Source organism: Magnusiomyces paraingens (assembly GCF_902498895.1).
Source record: "Magnusiomyces paraingens strain CBS 517.90 genome assembly, contig: contig1, whole genome shotgun sequence".
NCBI lineage: Eukaryota > Fungi > Ascomycota > Dipodascomycetes > Dipodascales > Dipodascaceae > Magnusiomyces > Magnusiomyces paraingens.
This window is the reverse complement of record NW_022474067.1, coordinates 1898233-1912293: the sequence shown is the minus strand read 5'-3', so window position 1 is coordinate 1912293 and position 14061 is coordinate 1898233. Positions and strand designations below refer to the sequence as shown.

At 40.8% G+C, this 14061-nt stretch overlaps 7 protein-coding genes across 7 annotated transcripts; 3 read left to right on the top strand and 4 right to left on the bottom strand.

Moving 5' to 3' along the window:
* Positions 1-972: 972 nt before the first annotated feature.
* Positions 973-2916, top strand: SAPINGB_P000570 (uncharacterized protein; the record flags this gene model as incomplete). Its single annotated transcript, XM_031995293.1, has 1 exon — positions 973-2916. One exon carries the CDS (start codon positions 973-975, stop codon positions 2914-2916), a length of 1944 nt encoding a protein of 647 aa, XP_031851184.1.
* A 37-nt stretch (positions 2917-2953) lies between these two features.
* Positions 2954-4291, bottom strand: SAPINGB_P000569 (uncharacterized protein; the record flags this gene model as incomplete). The annotated part of the gene is made up of 2 exons (XM_031995292.1): positions 2954-4019; positions 4083-4291. The coding sequence occupies 2 exons, from the start codon at positions 4289-4291 to the stop codon at positions 2954-2956; spliced, it is 1275 nt and encodes a 424-aa protein (XP_031851183.1).
* Positions 4292-4621: 330 nt separating this feature from the next.
* On the top strand, positions 4622-7673 carry SAPINGB_P000568 (uncharacterized protein; the record flags this gene model as incomplete). The annotated part of the gene is made up of 2 exons (XM_031995291.1): positions 4622-4845; positions 4895-7673. The coding sequence occupies 2 exons, from the start codon at positions 4622-4624 to the stop codon at positions 7671-7673; spliced, it is 3003 nt and encodes a 1000-aa protein (XP_031851182.1).
* A 29-nt stretch (positions 7674-7702) lies between these two features.
* On the bottom strand, positions 7703-8218 carry SAPINGB_P000567 (uncharacterized protein; the record flags this gene model as incomplete). The annotated part of the gene is made up of 1 exon (XM_031995290.1): positions 7703-8218. The coding sequence occupies one exon, from the start codon at positions 8216-8218 to the stop codon at positions 7703-7705; it is 516 nt and encodes a 171-aa protein (XP_031851181.1).
* Positions 8219-8370: 152 nt separating this feature from the next.
* Positions 8371-9351, bottom strand: SAPINGB_P000566 (uncharacterized protein; the record flags this gene model as incomplete). The annotated part of the gene is made up of 1 exon (XM_031995289.1): positions 8371-9351. The coding sequence occupies one exon, from the start codon at positions 9349-9351 to the stop codon at positions 8371-8373; it is 981 nt and encodes a 326-aa protein (XP_031851180.1).
* A 274-nt stretch (positions 9352-9625) lies between these two features.
* Positions 9626-10939, bottom strand: SAPINGB_P000565 (uncharacterized protein; the record flags this gene model as incomplete). Its single annotated transcript, XM_031995288.1, has 2 exons — positions 9626-10846; positions 10910-10939. The coding sequence occupies 2 exons, from the start codon at positions 10937-10939 to the stop codon at positions 9626-9628; spliced, it is 1251 nt and encodes a 416-aa protein (XP_031851179.1).
* A 1384-nt stretch (positions 10940-12323) lies between these two features.
* On the top strand, positions 12324-13499 carry SAPINGB_P000564 (uncharacterized protein; the record flags this gene model as incomplete). The annotated part of the gene is made up of 1 exon (XM_031995287.1): positions 12324-13499. One exon carries the CDS (start codon positions 12324-12326, stop codon positions 13497-13499), a length of 1176 nt encoding a protein of 391 aa, XP_031851178.1.
* Between the last annotated feature and the right edge of the window lie 562 nt (positions 13500-14061).

Genomic DNA, 14061 nt, shown 5'->3' with positions numbered 1-14061 from the left:
TCAAGGGCCGGGTAACTTTTACCAACTTGGGCATAAAGGAAAGGGTAGAAGGAGCAGAATGTCCTCTAAATAATAAGGAGAAAGGTAGGTTAAGGGTATGGGTTAGGGTGGGGTGGGAAGTTGAGATAAATGACTTTTAAAGCGCGTGACTAAAAATCCCGAGTAAGCTAAGCTAAGATACCCGGTAAGTCTTGGCAAAGTTATTAGGGAAAAAAAAAACTTTTAACTGAAATAAAAAAAAAAAAATAAATAAAAATAAAAATAAAAAGTTGCTTTTTAAACCGCCATTTTAATATTATTTTTTTTTAAAAAATATTAATATCAACAAATTTTTTATCATTAACATTAATGCAAAAAAGCTATTTTTTTAATTTTTTAAACTTGAAGCAATATATTTCTACAATTTTTCCTTTAAAAAAAAACTACAATGCTCTTCAATTAGAAGATAAAATGTCTGGTACCACCGGTCCTCACATGCTCACACATTAGCCAGAACCTAAAAGCGATTCTGACAAACGACTGCTGAGACATATGAATAGACGCTGAGAAAGCACCACGAATACTTATTCTCACCTCTGCAAGACGCCTGAAGCCCTCAGTAGAATAATAATATAATACAAGCTAGGGACAAGCAACACGGGATGATGCTGAGGTTGCCGCACAAGGAGAAAAAAAAGGAGAAAAGAGAAGATTTGGGGGAAAACTTGGAGATATTTATACTAGACATAATGAATTTAAAAAAAAAATAAAAAAAATAAAAATAAAAATAAAAAAAAAAAAAATTTATTCGGGTTAGGGTCTTTAAAGTAGGGTAACACTTAGGGCTTCACGTGATTTTGTTTTACTCTTTATTTTATTTTTACTTTTTTTTTTATTTTTTTTTTTCAAACGCGTCTTTTACGCGTAGCATAATTTTTTTTTTTTCCTTCTTTACCTCATCAAAACACAATCCCCCAAAAATACGCGTTAATAATGTCTCGACCATGGATGACATCCAAGTCCGGATTCTCAGAAACTCCGTCAGATGTCAAGCCATCATTAAAAACAGCTTGGGATGATGATCCTGAAGATTACAAAAACCTATTCAATATTTCTTCAGTACAGTCTTCATTATCATCAACACCACAAATCAAACCTGCATCTCAAACAAAGCGCAAGTCTCCATGGAGTCCTGGCTCTTCATCACGCCCTAAAAAGCTCAAGCGCCAACAATCTCTTAAAGAAACTCTTCCTGTTGCTTTGAAAAATACAACTCCATTCATTGGTCTTAGCAAAGAACAGCGTAAAGTTCTAGAACTGGCAAAAACTGGGAAATCAATCTTCTTCACAGGTGCTGCAGGTACAGGCAAATCGTTTCTCCTAAGTCATATCATTGAGGCTCTTAAAAAAAGATTCAAACCTCAAGGAAATTTCCCTGCTGTTCAGGTCACATCTTCCACAGGTTTGGCTGCCATTAGTATTGGTGGAACAACTCTTCATCGCTTTGCTGGTATTGGTTTGGGAGATAGCAGTCCTCGCCACTTGGCTGAAAGAATCAACCGCACCAAAACAACAAAAGAACGCTGGAAATCTACTCGGGTTCTCATCATTGATGAAATTTCTATGGTAGATGGTGTACTGTTTACTAAAATTGAAGAAATTGCCCGCCTGGTTCGAGGTAGCGATGACCCCTTTGGTGGAATCCAGCTCATTGTCACTGGTGACTTTTTCCAACTACCTCCCATCAATAAAAAATCTAAAGCCTCTTTTGCATTTGAAACCGAGGCTTGGACACGATGCATTTCCCACTCACTGGTCCTTGAAGAAGTTTTCCGTCAAAAGGGTGACTCGCGCTTTATCGATATTCTCAATGCCATGCGCAGAGGTCTTCTTACAAAGGAAATGAAAGACACTCTCCAAAAACTTTCCAGACCTATCACATACCCAGATGGATTGGAGCCCACTGAACTTTATGCTATCCGTGAAGATGTTGCAAAGTCCAACGCAAGGCGTCTCAAACAACTTAAAGGTATAAGGTACATTTACTCACAATCAGACAAAAATGTTGCAAATATGGACCCTATTCGTATAGACAAATTATTTAACGACGCAGCAACTATTAGTCCTTCTCTTGAACTTTGTGTCGACTGCCAGGTCATGGTCACGCGCAACTTGCCCGAATTAAAGCTAGCTAATGGAACTTTGGGCCGTATTATTGGGTTTGTCAGTGGAGATCGTTATAAAGAAATTTCTATTAATGCCATGAATAGAAACATTAATGAAAATAGCCCTGAGTTTGAGCGTATGGTTATTGCTGGTCAAGCCCAAATGGAAACCAAAATGAGGGTCCAAACAATGAACTCATTTGTCAAAATGCAAGCCAATAACACCATTGTAAGTATCAGTTGTGCTGGCGCTGCTTTCAGAGCTGATTCCAATCTTGAAAATATGAATTCTCTTGCCGATATTTTTTCCACAATGCTACCGCTCCCCATTGTGCGCTTCTCTCTTGACCCATATGGAATCGAAACTTATACCACAGCTGTGCCTCCATTCAGATATGATCTTATTCTTCCTCCAAGTGTTGCTGAAAGACGTAGTAATCCGGAAGTTATTTCTCGAACCCAAATCCCCCTAGTCCATTCATGGGCAATGTCCATCCATAAAGCCCAGGGTCAAACACTCCCCAGAGTCAAGGTCGATCTCGGCAGAATCTTTGAAAATGGTCATGCCTACGTTGCAATCTCCCGTGCAACCTCCATGGACTCACTCCAGATTTCTAACTTCTGCCCTGAAAAAGTCACCGTCAATACTACAGTCGCCAACTTTTACCGAAAAATGAAAGAGCAAGCTGAAAAACAAAATGAAGTCAAAAAACCTCAGCAACCAACCATTACATATAGTGTATCTGTAGATGCCGATGACGGCTTTGATTAACTTTATTTTCCTATAACAATAACTAAAATAACCCACATCATGCATAAAACGACACACTCTTGGACTTGCGGGCCTGCACTTCAGTAATGGCCTCGACAAAGTCCTCATGTGTAATTTTAGACTTGCCCGAACGCAGAGCAATCATACCAGCCTCAACACACACAGCCTTGAGTTGTGCTCCATTAAATTCGTCTGTACTGCGCGCCAGTTCCTGCCAATTAATTGAATCGTCCACTGTCATTTGACGCGAGTGGATCTGTAGAATACCAGCACGAGCCTCTTCTGTAGGCAGGGGGAACTCAATCTTACGGTCCAGACGACCACTGCGCAGCAGCGCAGGGTCTAACACATCAACACGGTTAGTAGCTGCTAACACCTTGACCCGGTCATCACTGCCGAAACCGTCCAGCTGGTTCAGCAGCTCAAGCATGGTGCGCTGCACCTCACGATCTCCTGACTTGTCAGAGTCGAAACGTTTTGTACCAATGGCATCCAACTCATCGATAAAAATAATAGATGGTGCCTTTTCCTTAGCCAGAGCAAACGCGTCGCGAACTAGCTTGGCACCGTCACCAATAAACATCTGTACAAGCTGTGGAGCAGCCAGTTTAAGGAACGTCGCATTGGTCTGAGCAGCACACGCACGCGCCAACAGTGTCTTACCTGTACCTGGTGGGCCATACATGAGGGCACCCTTAGGAGCCTTAATACCAAGTCTCTTGAACTTATCAGCTTGTTTCATGGGCGACACAACGGCCTCATCCAGTTCTTCAATCTGCTTGTCGAGACCGCCAATGTCTGAGTAAGTTTCTGTGGGTTTTTCATCCACCTCCATGGCCTTAACTCGGCTATCGTACTCGGCCGGCAGAGTGTCAAGAATAAGATAAGAGTCTTTATTAACACCAATGAGGTCGCCGGGTTTAAGCTTCTCGGGCTCCACAAGGCCAATGAGAGGTAGAAAAACAGTTTGGCGCGTCGAGGTCTTGATAACGGCAGACTTGCCAATGTGGGTGGCGTCGAGGTCAACATTTGAGCCTTCTTCAGTCGATTCGCCCTCCATATCAAGAAGTTCGACAACGTTACCAACAAGATATGGAAGTTGTCTAAAAAAGTTAGAAATTTCAAATTAAAAAAAAAAGAAAAAAAATCTCTGAATATATACTCACTTGTTGTTTTCAATCTTTTCTTGATTGTCCTTAATGCGTTCATTGAGACCATTGCGCTCATTGAGCAGTCGCTGGTGCTCCAGCTTCATGACCTTGATGTCGTTTTCTAAAAGGTACCGCCGAGACACAATGTCAGCTGTAGAAGCCTGAAGAATTTCCTCATCAATGCCGTCGTCCGAGGCATCATTCATTTGCACATCTGGGTCCATTTTTTCTAAATCTTGTTTCTTAAATAGTGTGTTTTTTTGGGTGGATTGGTGATTGTAATGGTTTTGGTGGTAGTGGTGGCTTTAAAAAAAAAAAAAAGGAGTATGAAATTTTGGCGGTGGCGAACTTTGGGGAATCGTTTTTGGTCATGTGATTATTTCTTTGTTACATTTAAAGCCGTTTAATACAATGTAACCAAATTTGCAAGCCGTGCGATCAGTTAGAAACAACTTTCGGTCCTCCCCGGTTTTTAGAGATTAAAAAAAAAAAAATTATAAACTAAATAGCGTCTGACCATTCTTACAACCAGCAAAACCCATTCATTATTACCAATGTACTCGACAATCGGGACCCGGTCAGGCTCGATGACCGGGAATCTTTCGGCTCAGTACTCAAATGGCTTACAGGTCAACTCTCCAACTCGCACACCATCTTCATCTCCAGTTTTGCTTCCAGACCAAAGACCGTTCCCACTTCTGCGTCAGAAGAGTTTCCAAATCAGCGATACCACTGCTGCAGCTCTCCGTCGCGAGTCCTTTCTTCAAACAACTCGTCCGTAAGTTGCTTCTTAATTGTCGAGTCTTGTCTAAATTTTTTTTTCCTAGCATTATACGGCGACCTAATGAAACCACTCCGTTGGTTGCACCTCCAACTCTTCCCAAAAATCGACTCAAGGAGTTTTACGCGTTTGTGACCTCGCCAATTGCCAAAAACACTCTCAAGTGCGCAATCGCGTACTTTCTTGCATCTCTTTTAGTTTACTCACCCATTCGAAATATTTATGGCAAAAGTCAAAATAAACACATGGCCGCAACAGTCGCGGTTTACTTCCACCCAGGGCGTACCGCAGGTAGCATGTATGAAAGTGTGTTTTTCGTCGCGTTATCTCTGCTCTACAGTTTTATCATGGTCACAGCCAGTATGGTTGTTTCCAAAGAGTTTGTGGAAGATAGCAAAAGAAATATAGGCTACGCAATTGACATTGTAGTCTTTATCGGGTTCGGACTTGGGGTTGTGGCCTTTGTCAAACAGAGAATAGGCAAGCCTACGTTTAACACCGCATGCTCAGTCGCATCTATTTTCATGGTCACTTCTTTGACAAAAGAAGGGAATGTTCAAGCAGGAATCATTTCTTTTGAAAAGGTTATGCAGTCTTTTGCACTGGTGTGCTCAGGTGTAGCCATTTCTCTTGTAGTGTCACTGACATTGTGGCCTAAAAGCGCTCTGGAAGCAACCAAAAAGGAACTGAATGAATCGATGAATCTTAGTGCAAAGATGCTCAAGTATCTAACTCTAAAGTTCATGGACTACCAAAACATGCAGTCCTCGGAGTTTAACAACCTTAAGGCATCGTTCAACGCATCATATCAACGTCTGGGTAAAAGCCTGGACGAAGCAGCCTATGAGCTACTTTTGTTTGGCAAAGAAGCAGAATACCAAGCTTTGGAAAAACTAACTAAATCTAGTAAGAAATTATCTTTGTTATTCAACGGTCTTGGATCAAGTGTCTTAACCCAATCCTCACTACTAGAAGAAGATGGAACACCTATCTTGGAGACCCCAGAGCAAGAATTTTCATCTTATTCTAGTCTTGTCGATGATACCGCAGTATCTCAGTTTTTCGGTGATACATCCCGAAACCCAGCAGCTAGCATTTTCAATCAGTTTATTAAAAGCATTCGCCCTACAATGATGGAGTATTCAACTCTGCTTCAGGAACTGATGCAGGCACTACCGTTTTCAACCACTGCGCCGTACAATGTGGCGCTAGAAACCCTTCACACAGAGGTTCTTTCAACCGTTTTGAAAAAATACTCTTCGTCTCGAGAACAGGCTCTTTACAATCTTTACAAGGAAAAAAGCTTTTTAAACGATACAGACTTTGACTCCATTGCCACTAAAGAGGCTGAGGCAGCCAGCTGTGGTAACTTTTCTTACATCCTTGAGGAAATCGGTAACGGACTTACAGAGTTTATTAAAGATCTTGCAGAGTATCAGTCAGCAACCAAAGCTCCAAGAAGCTTCAACTGGCTGCGTGGTTCGAAAACTCGGCGCCGGCGAGTCGGTGGGTCTTCGTCCATATTTGTGGATGTGACGCGTACCCAGCTCAACACTGAGGTGGAAAACAAGTACGATGCACACGCTCAAGAAAACCCAGGACTTTCGCTCAAAGTCTGGCGTAGTTTACGCGCTTTCCGTCGACCCGATATCCAGTTTGGTATTAAAGTCGGCATGGGAGCCGCGTTATTTGCGCTTCCAGCATTCCACCAGAAGCTAAGGCCCACATACCAGAGTTGGCGCGGAGAGTGGGGGCTCATTACGTTTGTTATTATCATGAACAAGTCTGTGGGAGGAACCGCAAACACGGTTCCTGTGCGCATTTTAGGAACGTTTCTAGGAGCCTTCATAGCGTTTTCGTGGTGGACTTTTTTCCCAGAAAATGCAGTTATGCTATGCGGACTTGGAGCCTTACTATCACTGGTTTGCTTTTACATTATTCTTACATGGACAAACAAGGGCATGTTTGGTCGGTTTATCCTGCTGACTTATAATCTTACTGTGCTGTATTCGTATTCGGTATCAATCAACGATGATGAGGAGCATGGTGGACAACTAATTGTACGAGATATCGCGTTCCATCGGTTTGTATCTGTTTGTGCTGGTGTTGTATGGGCCTTAATTATCTCGACATTTGTTCTGCCAAACTCTGCACGTAAAAAACTAAAGCGCGGGCTTTCCATCCTGTGGCTTCAAATAGGACTTGTATGGAAAGCAGATGCTTTAAAAACAACTCCGCGCAAGGGTACAACCGAATCTCGGTTTACGGGTATCCAAGGAGAAAATGCAATGCAGCTAACCATGATTGAGTTGAATGCTCAGCTTCAGCACGCTCCAAACGAGCTGCGTCTAAAGGGCCCGTTCCCTGCTACAGAATACTCACAACTGCTACGACACACACAGCGGATTCTCGATGTGTTCCAAGACATTTCTGTTTTGATTGCTAAGGACCCTAAGCCGAGCAGTCGCGAGTTGGAAATTATTGAATATACGACGCTGGAGCGCACGGAGCTGTGCAATCGCATCTTTTTAAACTTTTACCTAATTTCTTCAGCAATGCGGTTGGGATTCCCGCTGCCCAACAAGATGCCGTCAACAGAACATGCCATCGACCGCATGTTAGCCAAGCTCAACGAATACCGCGCTGGAGCTATTGGCTCAGGGACTGTGGCAGCTGGGTTTGTCGACCCAGGGTATGTAGAAGATTTTATTCTGTTTTACTCCTACGTGCTGGCCACGATTGCCATCACTGAGCAGCTGGCTGAGCTAGCAGTGTACATTCAAGAACTATTTGGTGTGATTGAAGAGGAGATGTTTGAAGTGTAGTATTATGTACAGAAAGGGAGAAATGATATTTAGTTAATGACAGAAGACTCGTCTACGCTATTGCTTTCTTGATCGCGAAGCGCATATAGATCATCACGGAAGGGGTTAAGCACAGGCACAGTACGGACGGACCACACGTCCTCGGAAGAACCTGTTTGTTTCTTCTTCTCGGCCAGTTTTTCCATGTAGTATTTGGATACCCGTTTAGCACGCTCCTCATCATCCCATATACCCTTGAGACGCAAGCAAAACCGCAGTTTGGCCCAGCGGCCGTCGCAGTAAGAGATGTTGCCGTAGCGGTAGATATGACGCATCTGGCCGCCGATCGAGTAGCAAGCCACAAGCTGATCAAAGGCTTCAGAACATGACATTTCTGTAGGGAACGACGAGAGTGTGTAGTGAGCCTTGGAATCTTCAGAAGAAGATGAAGATCCAGAAGAAGACGTCGATGACGTCGATGAAGAAGTCGGAGTTCCGTCAATCTCAGCGTTGAGCTCCTTTAACAGCTCGTTAAGCGAATTATCCAAGTCGGACTCTTTAGACATGGTTGTGATTATTGGTGGTGGTGAAAAAAAAAAAAAATTAAAACATTAAGGACCTAAATAAATAAAAAAAATAAAAAAAATTACATATATACACAAACACAAACACAAAAAAAGAAAAAGAAAAAGAAAAAGAAAAAGTTAACACAATCCATTTAAACCCAAGCACGAGGAGTCTTTAAGACTGCTAGAGTCTCTGCTTCATGAGATCCTTTCTCGGGCTCGTGCATGTATTCCCAGGAAACGTGCAAAGGCAGAGATACAAGAATAGACTCGATGCGGGCGTTAGGGGTTAGCAGACCAAAGTGGGTGCCACGGTCATAAATGAGATTGAACTCGACGTAGCGGCCACGGCGCAGCAGTTGCCATCGCTTCTGGTTATCGTTAAATTCGGTTTGGTATCTGCGCTTAAGAATTACTGGGTAGGCATTCAAAAACGCGTTGAAACAGGCCTCGACAAACTTGAGCAGTTGTTCAGGGGTCTTGCCAGATTCCTCGCCAATATCGTCAAAGAAGATACCGCCAATACCACGACCTTCCTTGCGGTGCTTGATGAAGAAATACTCATCGCACCACTTCTTGAACCGTGGATAAAACTCTGGATCAATGCCATCACAGGCCTTCTTGAGCTCCGAGTGGAAAAGTTCTGCATCCTCTGGGTACAGGTAGTGTGGGGTCATATCAGCACCACCACCAAACCACCAGGTCTTGACAGCGTTAGTTTCAGGGTCTCGGATCTCAAAGTATCTATAATTAAGGTGGACAGTAGGTGCAAAGGGATTCTTTGGGTGCATGATAAGAGAGAGACCGCAGACGTTAAAGGGGAGAGGAACCATTTCGCCACCAGTCTGTTCGGCCAAAATGTCCAAAGCTTTGTGGTCAGCGCGCATTCGCTGAACAGCAGCAGGTGGAAGCTTTGAACTCACCACAGACACAAGAGCACCACCCTTTTCAATTACAGAACCGCCTTGAATGACGGCACTCAAGCCTCCACCCTCAGAGGCCTCATCGCGCTGCCACTTGTCCATGAGGAACTTTGTGGATGACTCGGTGACTTCAATAGCCTCGAGAGCGTCCACAATCTCCTGCTGCTTGCGGTAGATCAGTTGCTCCATTTGGTCGCGTATGCTAGTCATTTTTTATTTGGTATGGATGAGTATATAAAAGAGGTATTTAAAGATGGATAGATGTAGATTTAGGAGAAAGAAAAAGGGGAATTATTTTTTTTTTAAATAAAAAAAAATAAAAAAGAAAGAATTTCAAATTTTTTTATACGACAGAAAAAAAAATTCCTGGAATTTCAAATACCCACAAGCATCTCTCGTCAGCCAACCAAAGATGCGGGTTTTCAAAATCAGACCATCACAGACTTTTTCACTTCAAAACATCCAAAACATCCAAATCAGACCATCATGTAGGATAAACCATTGAGTACACGTGCGCACCAAATGTCTCTTCTGTCACCGGATCTACAATCTTGTCGGTGTCTCCAGTCACCCGCTTCGAGTACTCTAACAACTTGGCCAACCCATAGATGCGATTGTTGGGCAGTACAACGGGGTCCGGTTCCAGCCGTGAAGTGACATGCATCGCATAAGGCAATGATGCAGCTAGCCGTCTCAGTTCCACAGAACATACTGGACACATATGGGCCCGCGACAAGTCTCTTGGGATTTTGGCAGTCTTTTTTGGAGGAGCTTCCTCTTCTCCTTCCACATAGACCCTGCAAGAGTGAGTCTTGAGAGCAGATATACCTGTTGCCACATACCGTACAAGAGCTGATCGTGTGGGCAGTCCATGCAGATCTTGGAATGTTTCAACAAACATACGTGCGAGGGAGTCCCAGCGCTCGTCTGCATAAAAGTGTGCATAGTGTTCCACATCCTGGTCTGGCGGGAAGGCTAGTAGAGCAGATACTTGCTGGAGAACAGCCAGGTGTGTTTCGGAGTAATTTTTGACCAGTTGTTGGCGGTAATACTGGATGGCCTCAGTCTTGCGGTTGGCGCGTGCCAGCTCGATAAACTGTTGTAGCTTGATTTCAAATTCGAGCCCAGAGCGGACCTTTTTCAAAAACTGCTTGTTTTCCTGACACCATGCCTGGCACGCTGTTATTTGATGGTCTTTACGCAAACTCTCTTCAATACGATGGCACTCAGTCAGCTCGTCAATGTCCACCAGCTTCTCAATATCCAAGTTCTTGCAATGTGCCAGTCCGGTCTTGAGGCATCCATCCCGTAAGCAGTAGTCTGCTACCAGCATTTCTACGCGTGTTCGTGACCACTGCTTGTATGCATCGCTATCCATGTCGGTCATTTGTGGGTCTGAAAGTTTATCTAGGAAATCTATGCGGGCTTTTGTAGTGGCCAAGTGGGTTTGCTGCTCCTCTTGAATCTGTTCCATCTTACGCTTGAGTCCTTGCATCCGTAAAATCATACCATCAACTTGTGCAACAGCCTGCTGCGCATTCTCTTTAACTGCTTCTCTTGTCATGTCAATGTCCTCTGATTTTTTTGACTTGTTGAGTGATTTGCATGTTGCTGATGTTAGTTCAATGTTCTTTTCGAGAACCCGCTGCGCTGTTTTGAACGTCTTGCGCATGGATTCACATGGCACTCTTAAAAGAGGCTCTTCCTAAGGATCTGTTAGAAAAAAAAAAAAAAAATAGAATGACTATATTCAATATATAAAACTCACAAGCTGGAGTAAATTGTCGCCAAATGCCATTGCCAGTGTAGTAGTTGTTGTTGCTGTTGTTATAAAAGAGATTAAAAGATTAGATAAGTGGCGACTTTGGCCTTAAAGGTTGGCAGAAGACGTGCGACTAGTACAGTAACTTGTCACGTGGATATCTTTGTAAGTTTGAAGGTTACTATTAGTATCTTGAGATTGTTTTTATGAAAGAGGAAAGTTTTAGAGATTTTGTTTTGGGTGTCATAAAGAAAAAAAAAAAGAAAAGAAAAATAGCCGTAAATGCCGAAATAGTTTGGGGGGATTTTTCTTTTTGGATATACCAAAATTGAAATAGAAGGTTGGATAAACTGTTAAGATGTAGGAAGTGTAAATAGCCACCTCAACTTGAAACAATAAAGGTCAAAACCAAAATGAAGAAAAATTTTTTCGAACAAAAATAAATTTAAAATATATTAATAAAAAGTTAATAGTATTTTTAAATTTGTTTTTTTTATCTTTTAAAAAAGTGTCTGATTCATAAAGTATTTTAAGATGTTAAACCAAACTAAATTGGTTCCTTTTATTGTATAGTGCCAGTAGTGAATAATCAAATTAACAGTTTAATGTGATTAAATTAACTTCAAAAATTATTTTTTTAATTAAATTATTATAAAAATTTATTAAAAATCAGTAATTATAATGTTCACAAAAATTCAACATTTTTTTAAAAAGTGTAGTGAACCAAAATATACACTTAAATTAATATCTTTTTAAGTTTGATGCCTTGCTAGCTCAATCGGTAGAGCGTGAGACTCTTAACAAGAGTTTATCTCAAGGTTGGGGGTTCGAGCCCCCCGTAGGGCTTACTTTTTTGATATACTTACTGTTTTTTATGAAATATAAATCATAATTTTTTTTGATTTTTTTTTAGTTCAATCATGATTCTGATTATAATGAGATGAGAAAAGTTTTAAAAGTTTCAAAAGTGAAGCAGGAAGTGTTGGTGGTTTATTTTGAGTTTTTTTTTTCATTCTTCACATAATTTTTTATGCCAATAAAATATATTCTTTTTTAAAAATATATATATATATATATCTAATCATGAGTTCATTTTATCAAAAATTTTTAGTTTGATTCTAGATTGAGTTTTTTAAACACTTTTTTTGTTTGTTTGTTTATTTATTTATTAAAATTCGAGTTGAAATCCATTTGTACAAATGTCAAAGTCAGGTTTGTTGAAAAAAAAAAAAAAAGAAACTTTTTGAAAAAATCAAAAGTCATGTGATAAATGATTTATTACATAATCACTACAAACGGCTGTGATTTTTAAAAATTTTTTTTTTTTTAGTAAAAAAATTTCCAGTGAAAAAAAAAAAAAAAAGGATTTTTTTTTTCTTTTCAAGTCCAAAATATTCACATCACACATTTAACAAAAAAAATGGCTAAGAAAGCATCGACACAAAAAAAGACATCGACTGTCAAGAGTTCAGGTAGCATAGCAAAGAAATCAGCATCTAAAGCTGCTGCTACCTCCAAGAATAAAGCCGTTGAAAAAGCTGTCAAGACGGTTGAAAAGAAGAAACCCGAAGAAGAAGACAATATCAATGTAGGATCCAGCTCAGAAGAAGAAGAAGAAGAAGAAGAAGAGAATGCTGCTAATTTTGAATATGAAAGCAGTGATGAGGAGGATGATGAGGAAACAGCTGCAAAGAAACTGAAGGTTGATCTGAAGGCACAGAAACAAAAGTTCGAGGCTGGTAAGGCCAAGGCTAAGGAAGTTGCGGCAGCTGCGACCCAAAACGAATCTAAGAGTTTTGGCAAGAACTTTTCTTACGAAAGCAGTGATGAGGAGGAGGAAGAAGCAGAAGATAAGGATACAGAGATTATTGTTCCTGAGAAGAAGGAAGATACTGGTGATAAAAAGACCAAGGAACCCCGGGGTGTTCTTTACATTGGCCGTATTCCACACGGTTTCTATGAAAACGAAATGCGCGGCTACTTTGAGCAATTTGGCACCTTGACCCGGGTGCGTGTGTCTCGTTCTAAGAAGACTGGTCGTTCGCGCCACTACGGCTACGTTGAGTTTGAGCGTGCTGACGTTGCTGCCATTGTTGCTGATACCATGGACAATTATCTTCTGTTTGGTCACCTTCTCCAAGTTAAGCCTATTTCTGCTGACAAGGTGACTCCTGAGCTTTTCTGGGGTGGAGCGACGGTTGTTGCAGGGAAAGATGGTAAGCCGTCGACTCTGCGGACAGCCAATGGTAAGATTTTCCGTCCAGTCATATCATCGGAAGCCAACTGGCACAGTAGTGATGTGGGCCGTGCTGCTAAGGCTGCACACAATGTTCCTCGTTCTCAAGCATTCTGGAATGGGCTTGATGCTCGTGCTGCTGACCGTGCTCAAAAGACTGAGCTGAAACTGGCGGCATTAGGTATTAAGTTTAGTGCACCAACATCTGAATCTCTGGGAAAGAAGGAGGAGGCTGTTGCTGTTGTTAAGAAGACTGTGGCCACTAAGGCTAAGACTACTAAAGCCAAGGTCACAAAGGCTGCTGCGAGCCCAGTATCTGTTCGTCAAACACGTAGCAAAACCAAGAAGACTGCGGCGTAAGTAAAAAAAAAAATATAAAAAAATAAAAAGATATAATAGAATAATGAAAAAAAAAAGGTTTTTGTCTTAAATATTAATATAAAAATATATAATAAAAGGCCCTCAAGTTGAGGTAGAAAAGGAGAATAAAAAAAAATTGATTCAGGGCATATTATCATAATCAACTTCAATTATTTCTTTTTCTTTTAAACAAATCCGTTAATTAGAATGAAATCCATAATTATTGGTAGTTTAAGTTTTAATTTTAGTCTAAGCTTTTTTTTTTTTTTAAGTCCTAAAGGTACTTTAAATTACTAAGTAACTCCTGCATTAAAATAAATATCTTTTTTTTTTTTTTTTTCTTAGTTACATTTTATCAATTTATTTTAAAACCATCCTTTGGTAAAATCACGTAGACCAAATTAGGTAAAAAAATAAATTAAAAAAAAACGCGTTTACGACGCGTAAAAAATGATCAATCAAAGTGATGATACCTTAAGATCATTTATATAAAAAATAGAAAAGAATGGTTTTGGAACAAACTTCATTCTTATAAAAATGAAAAAAAAAACAAAAAAAAACA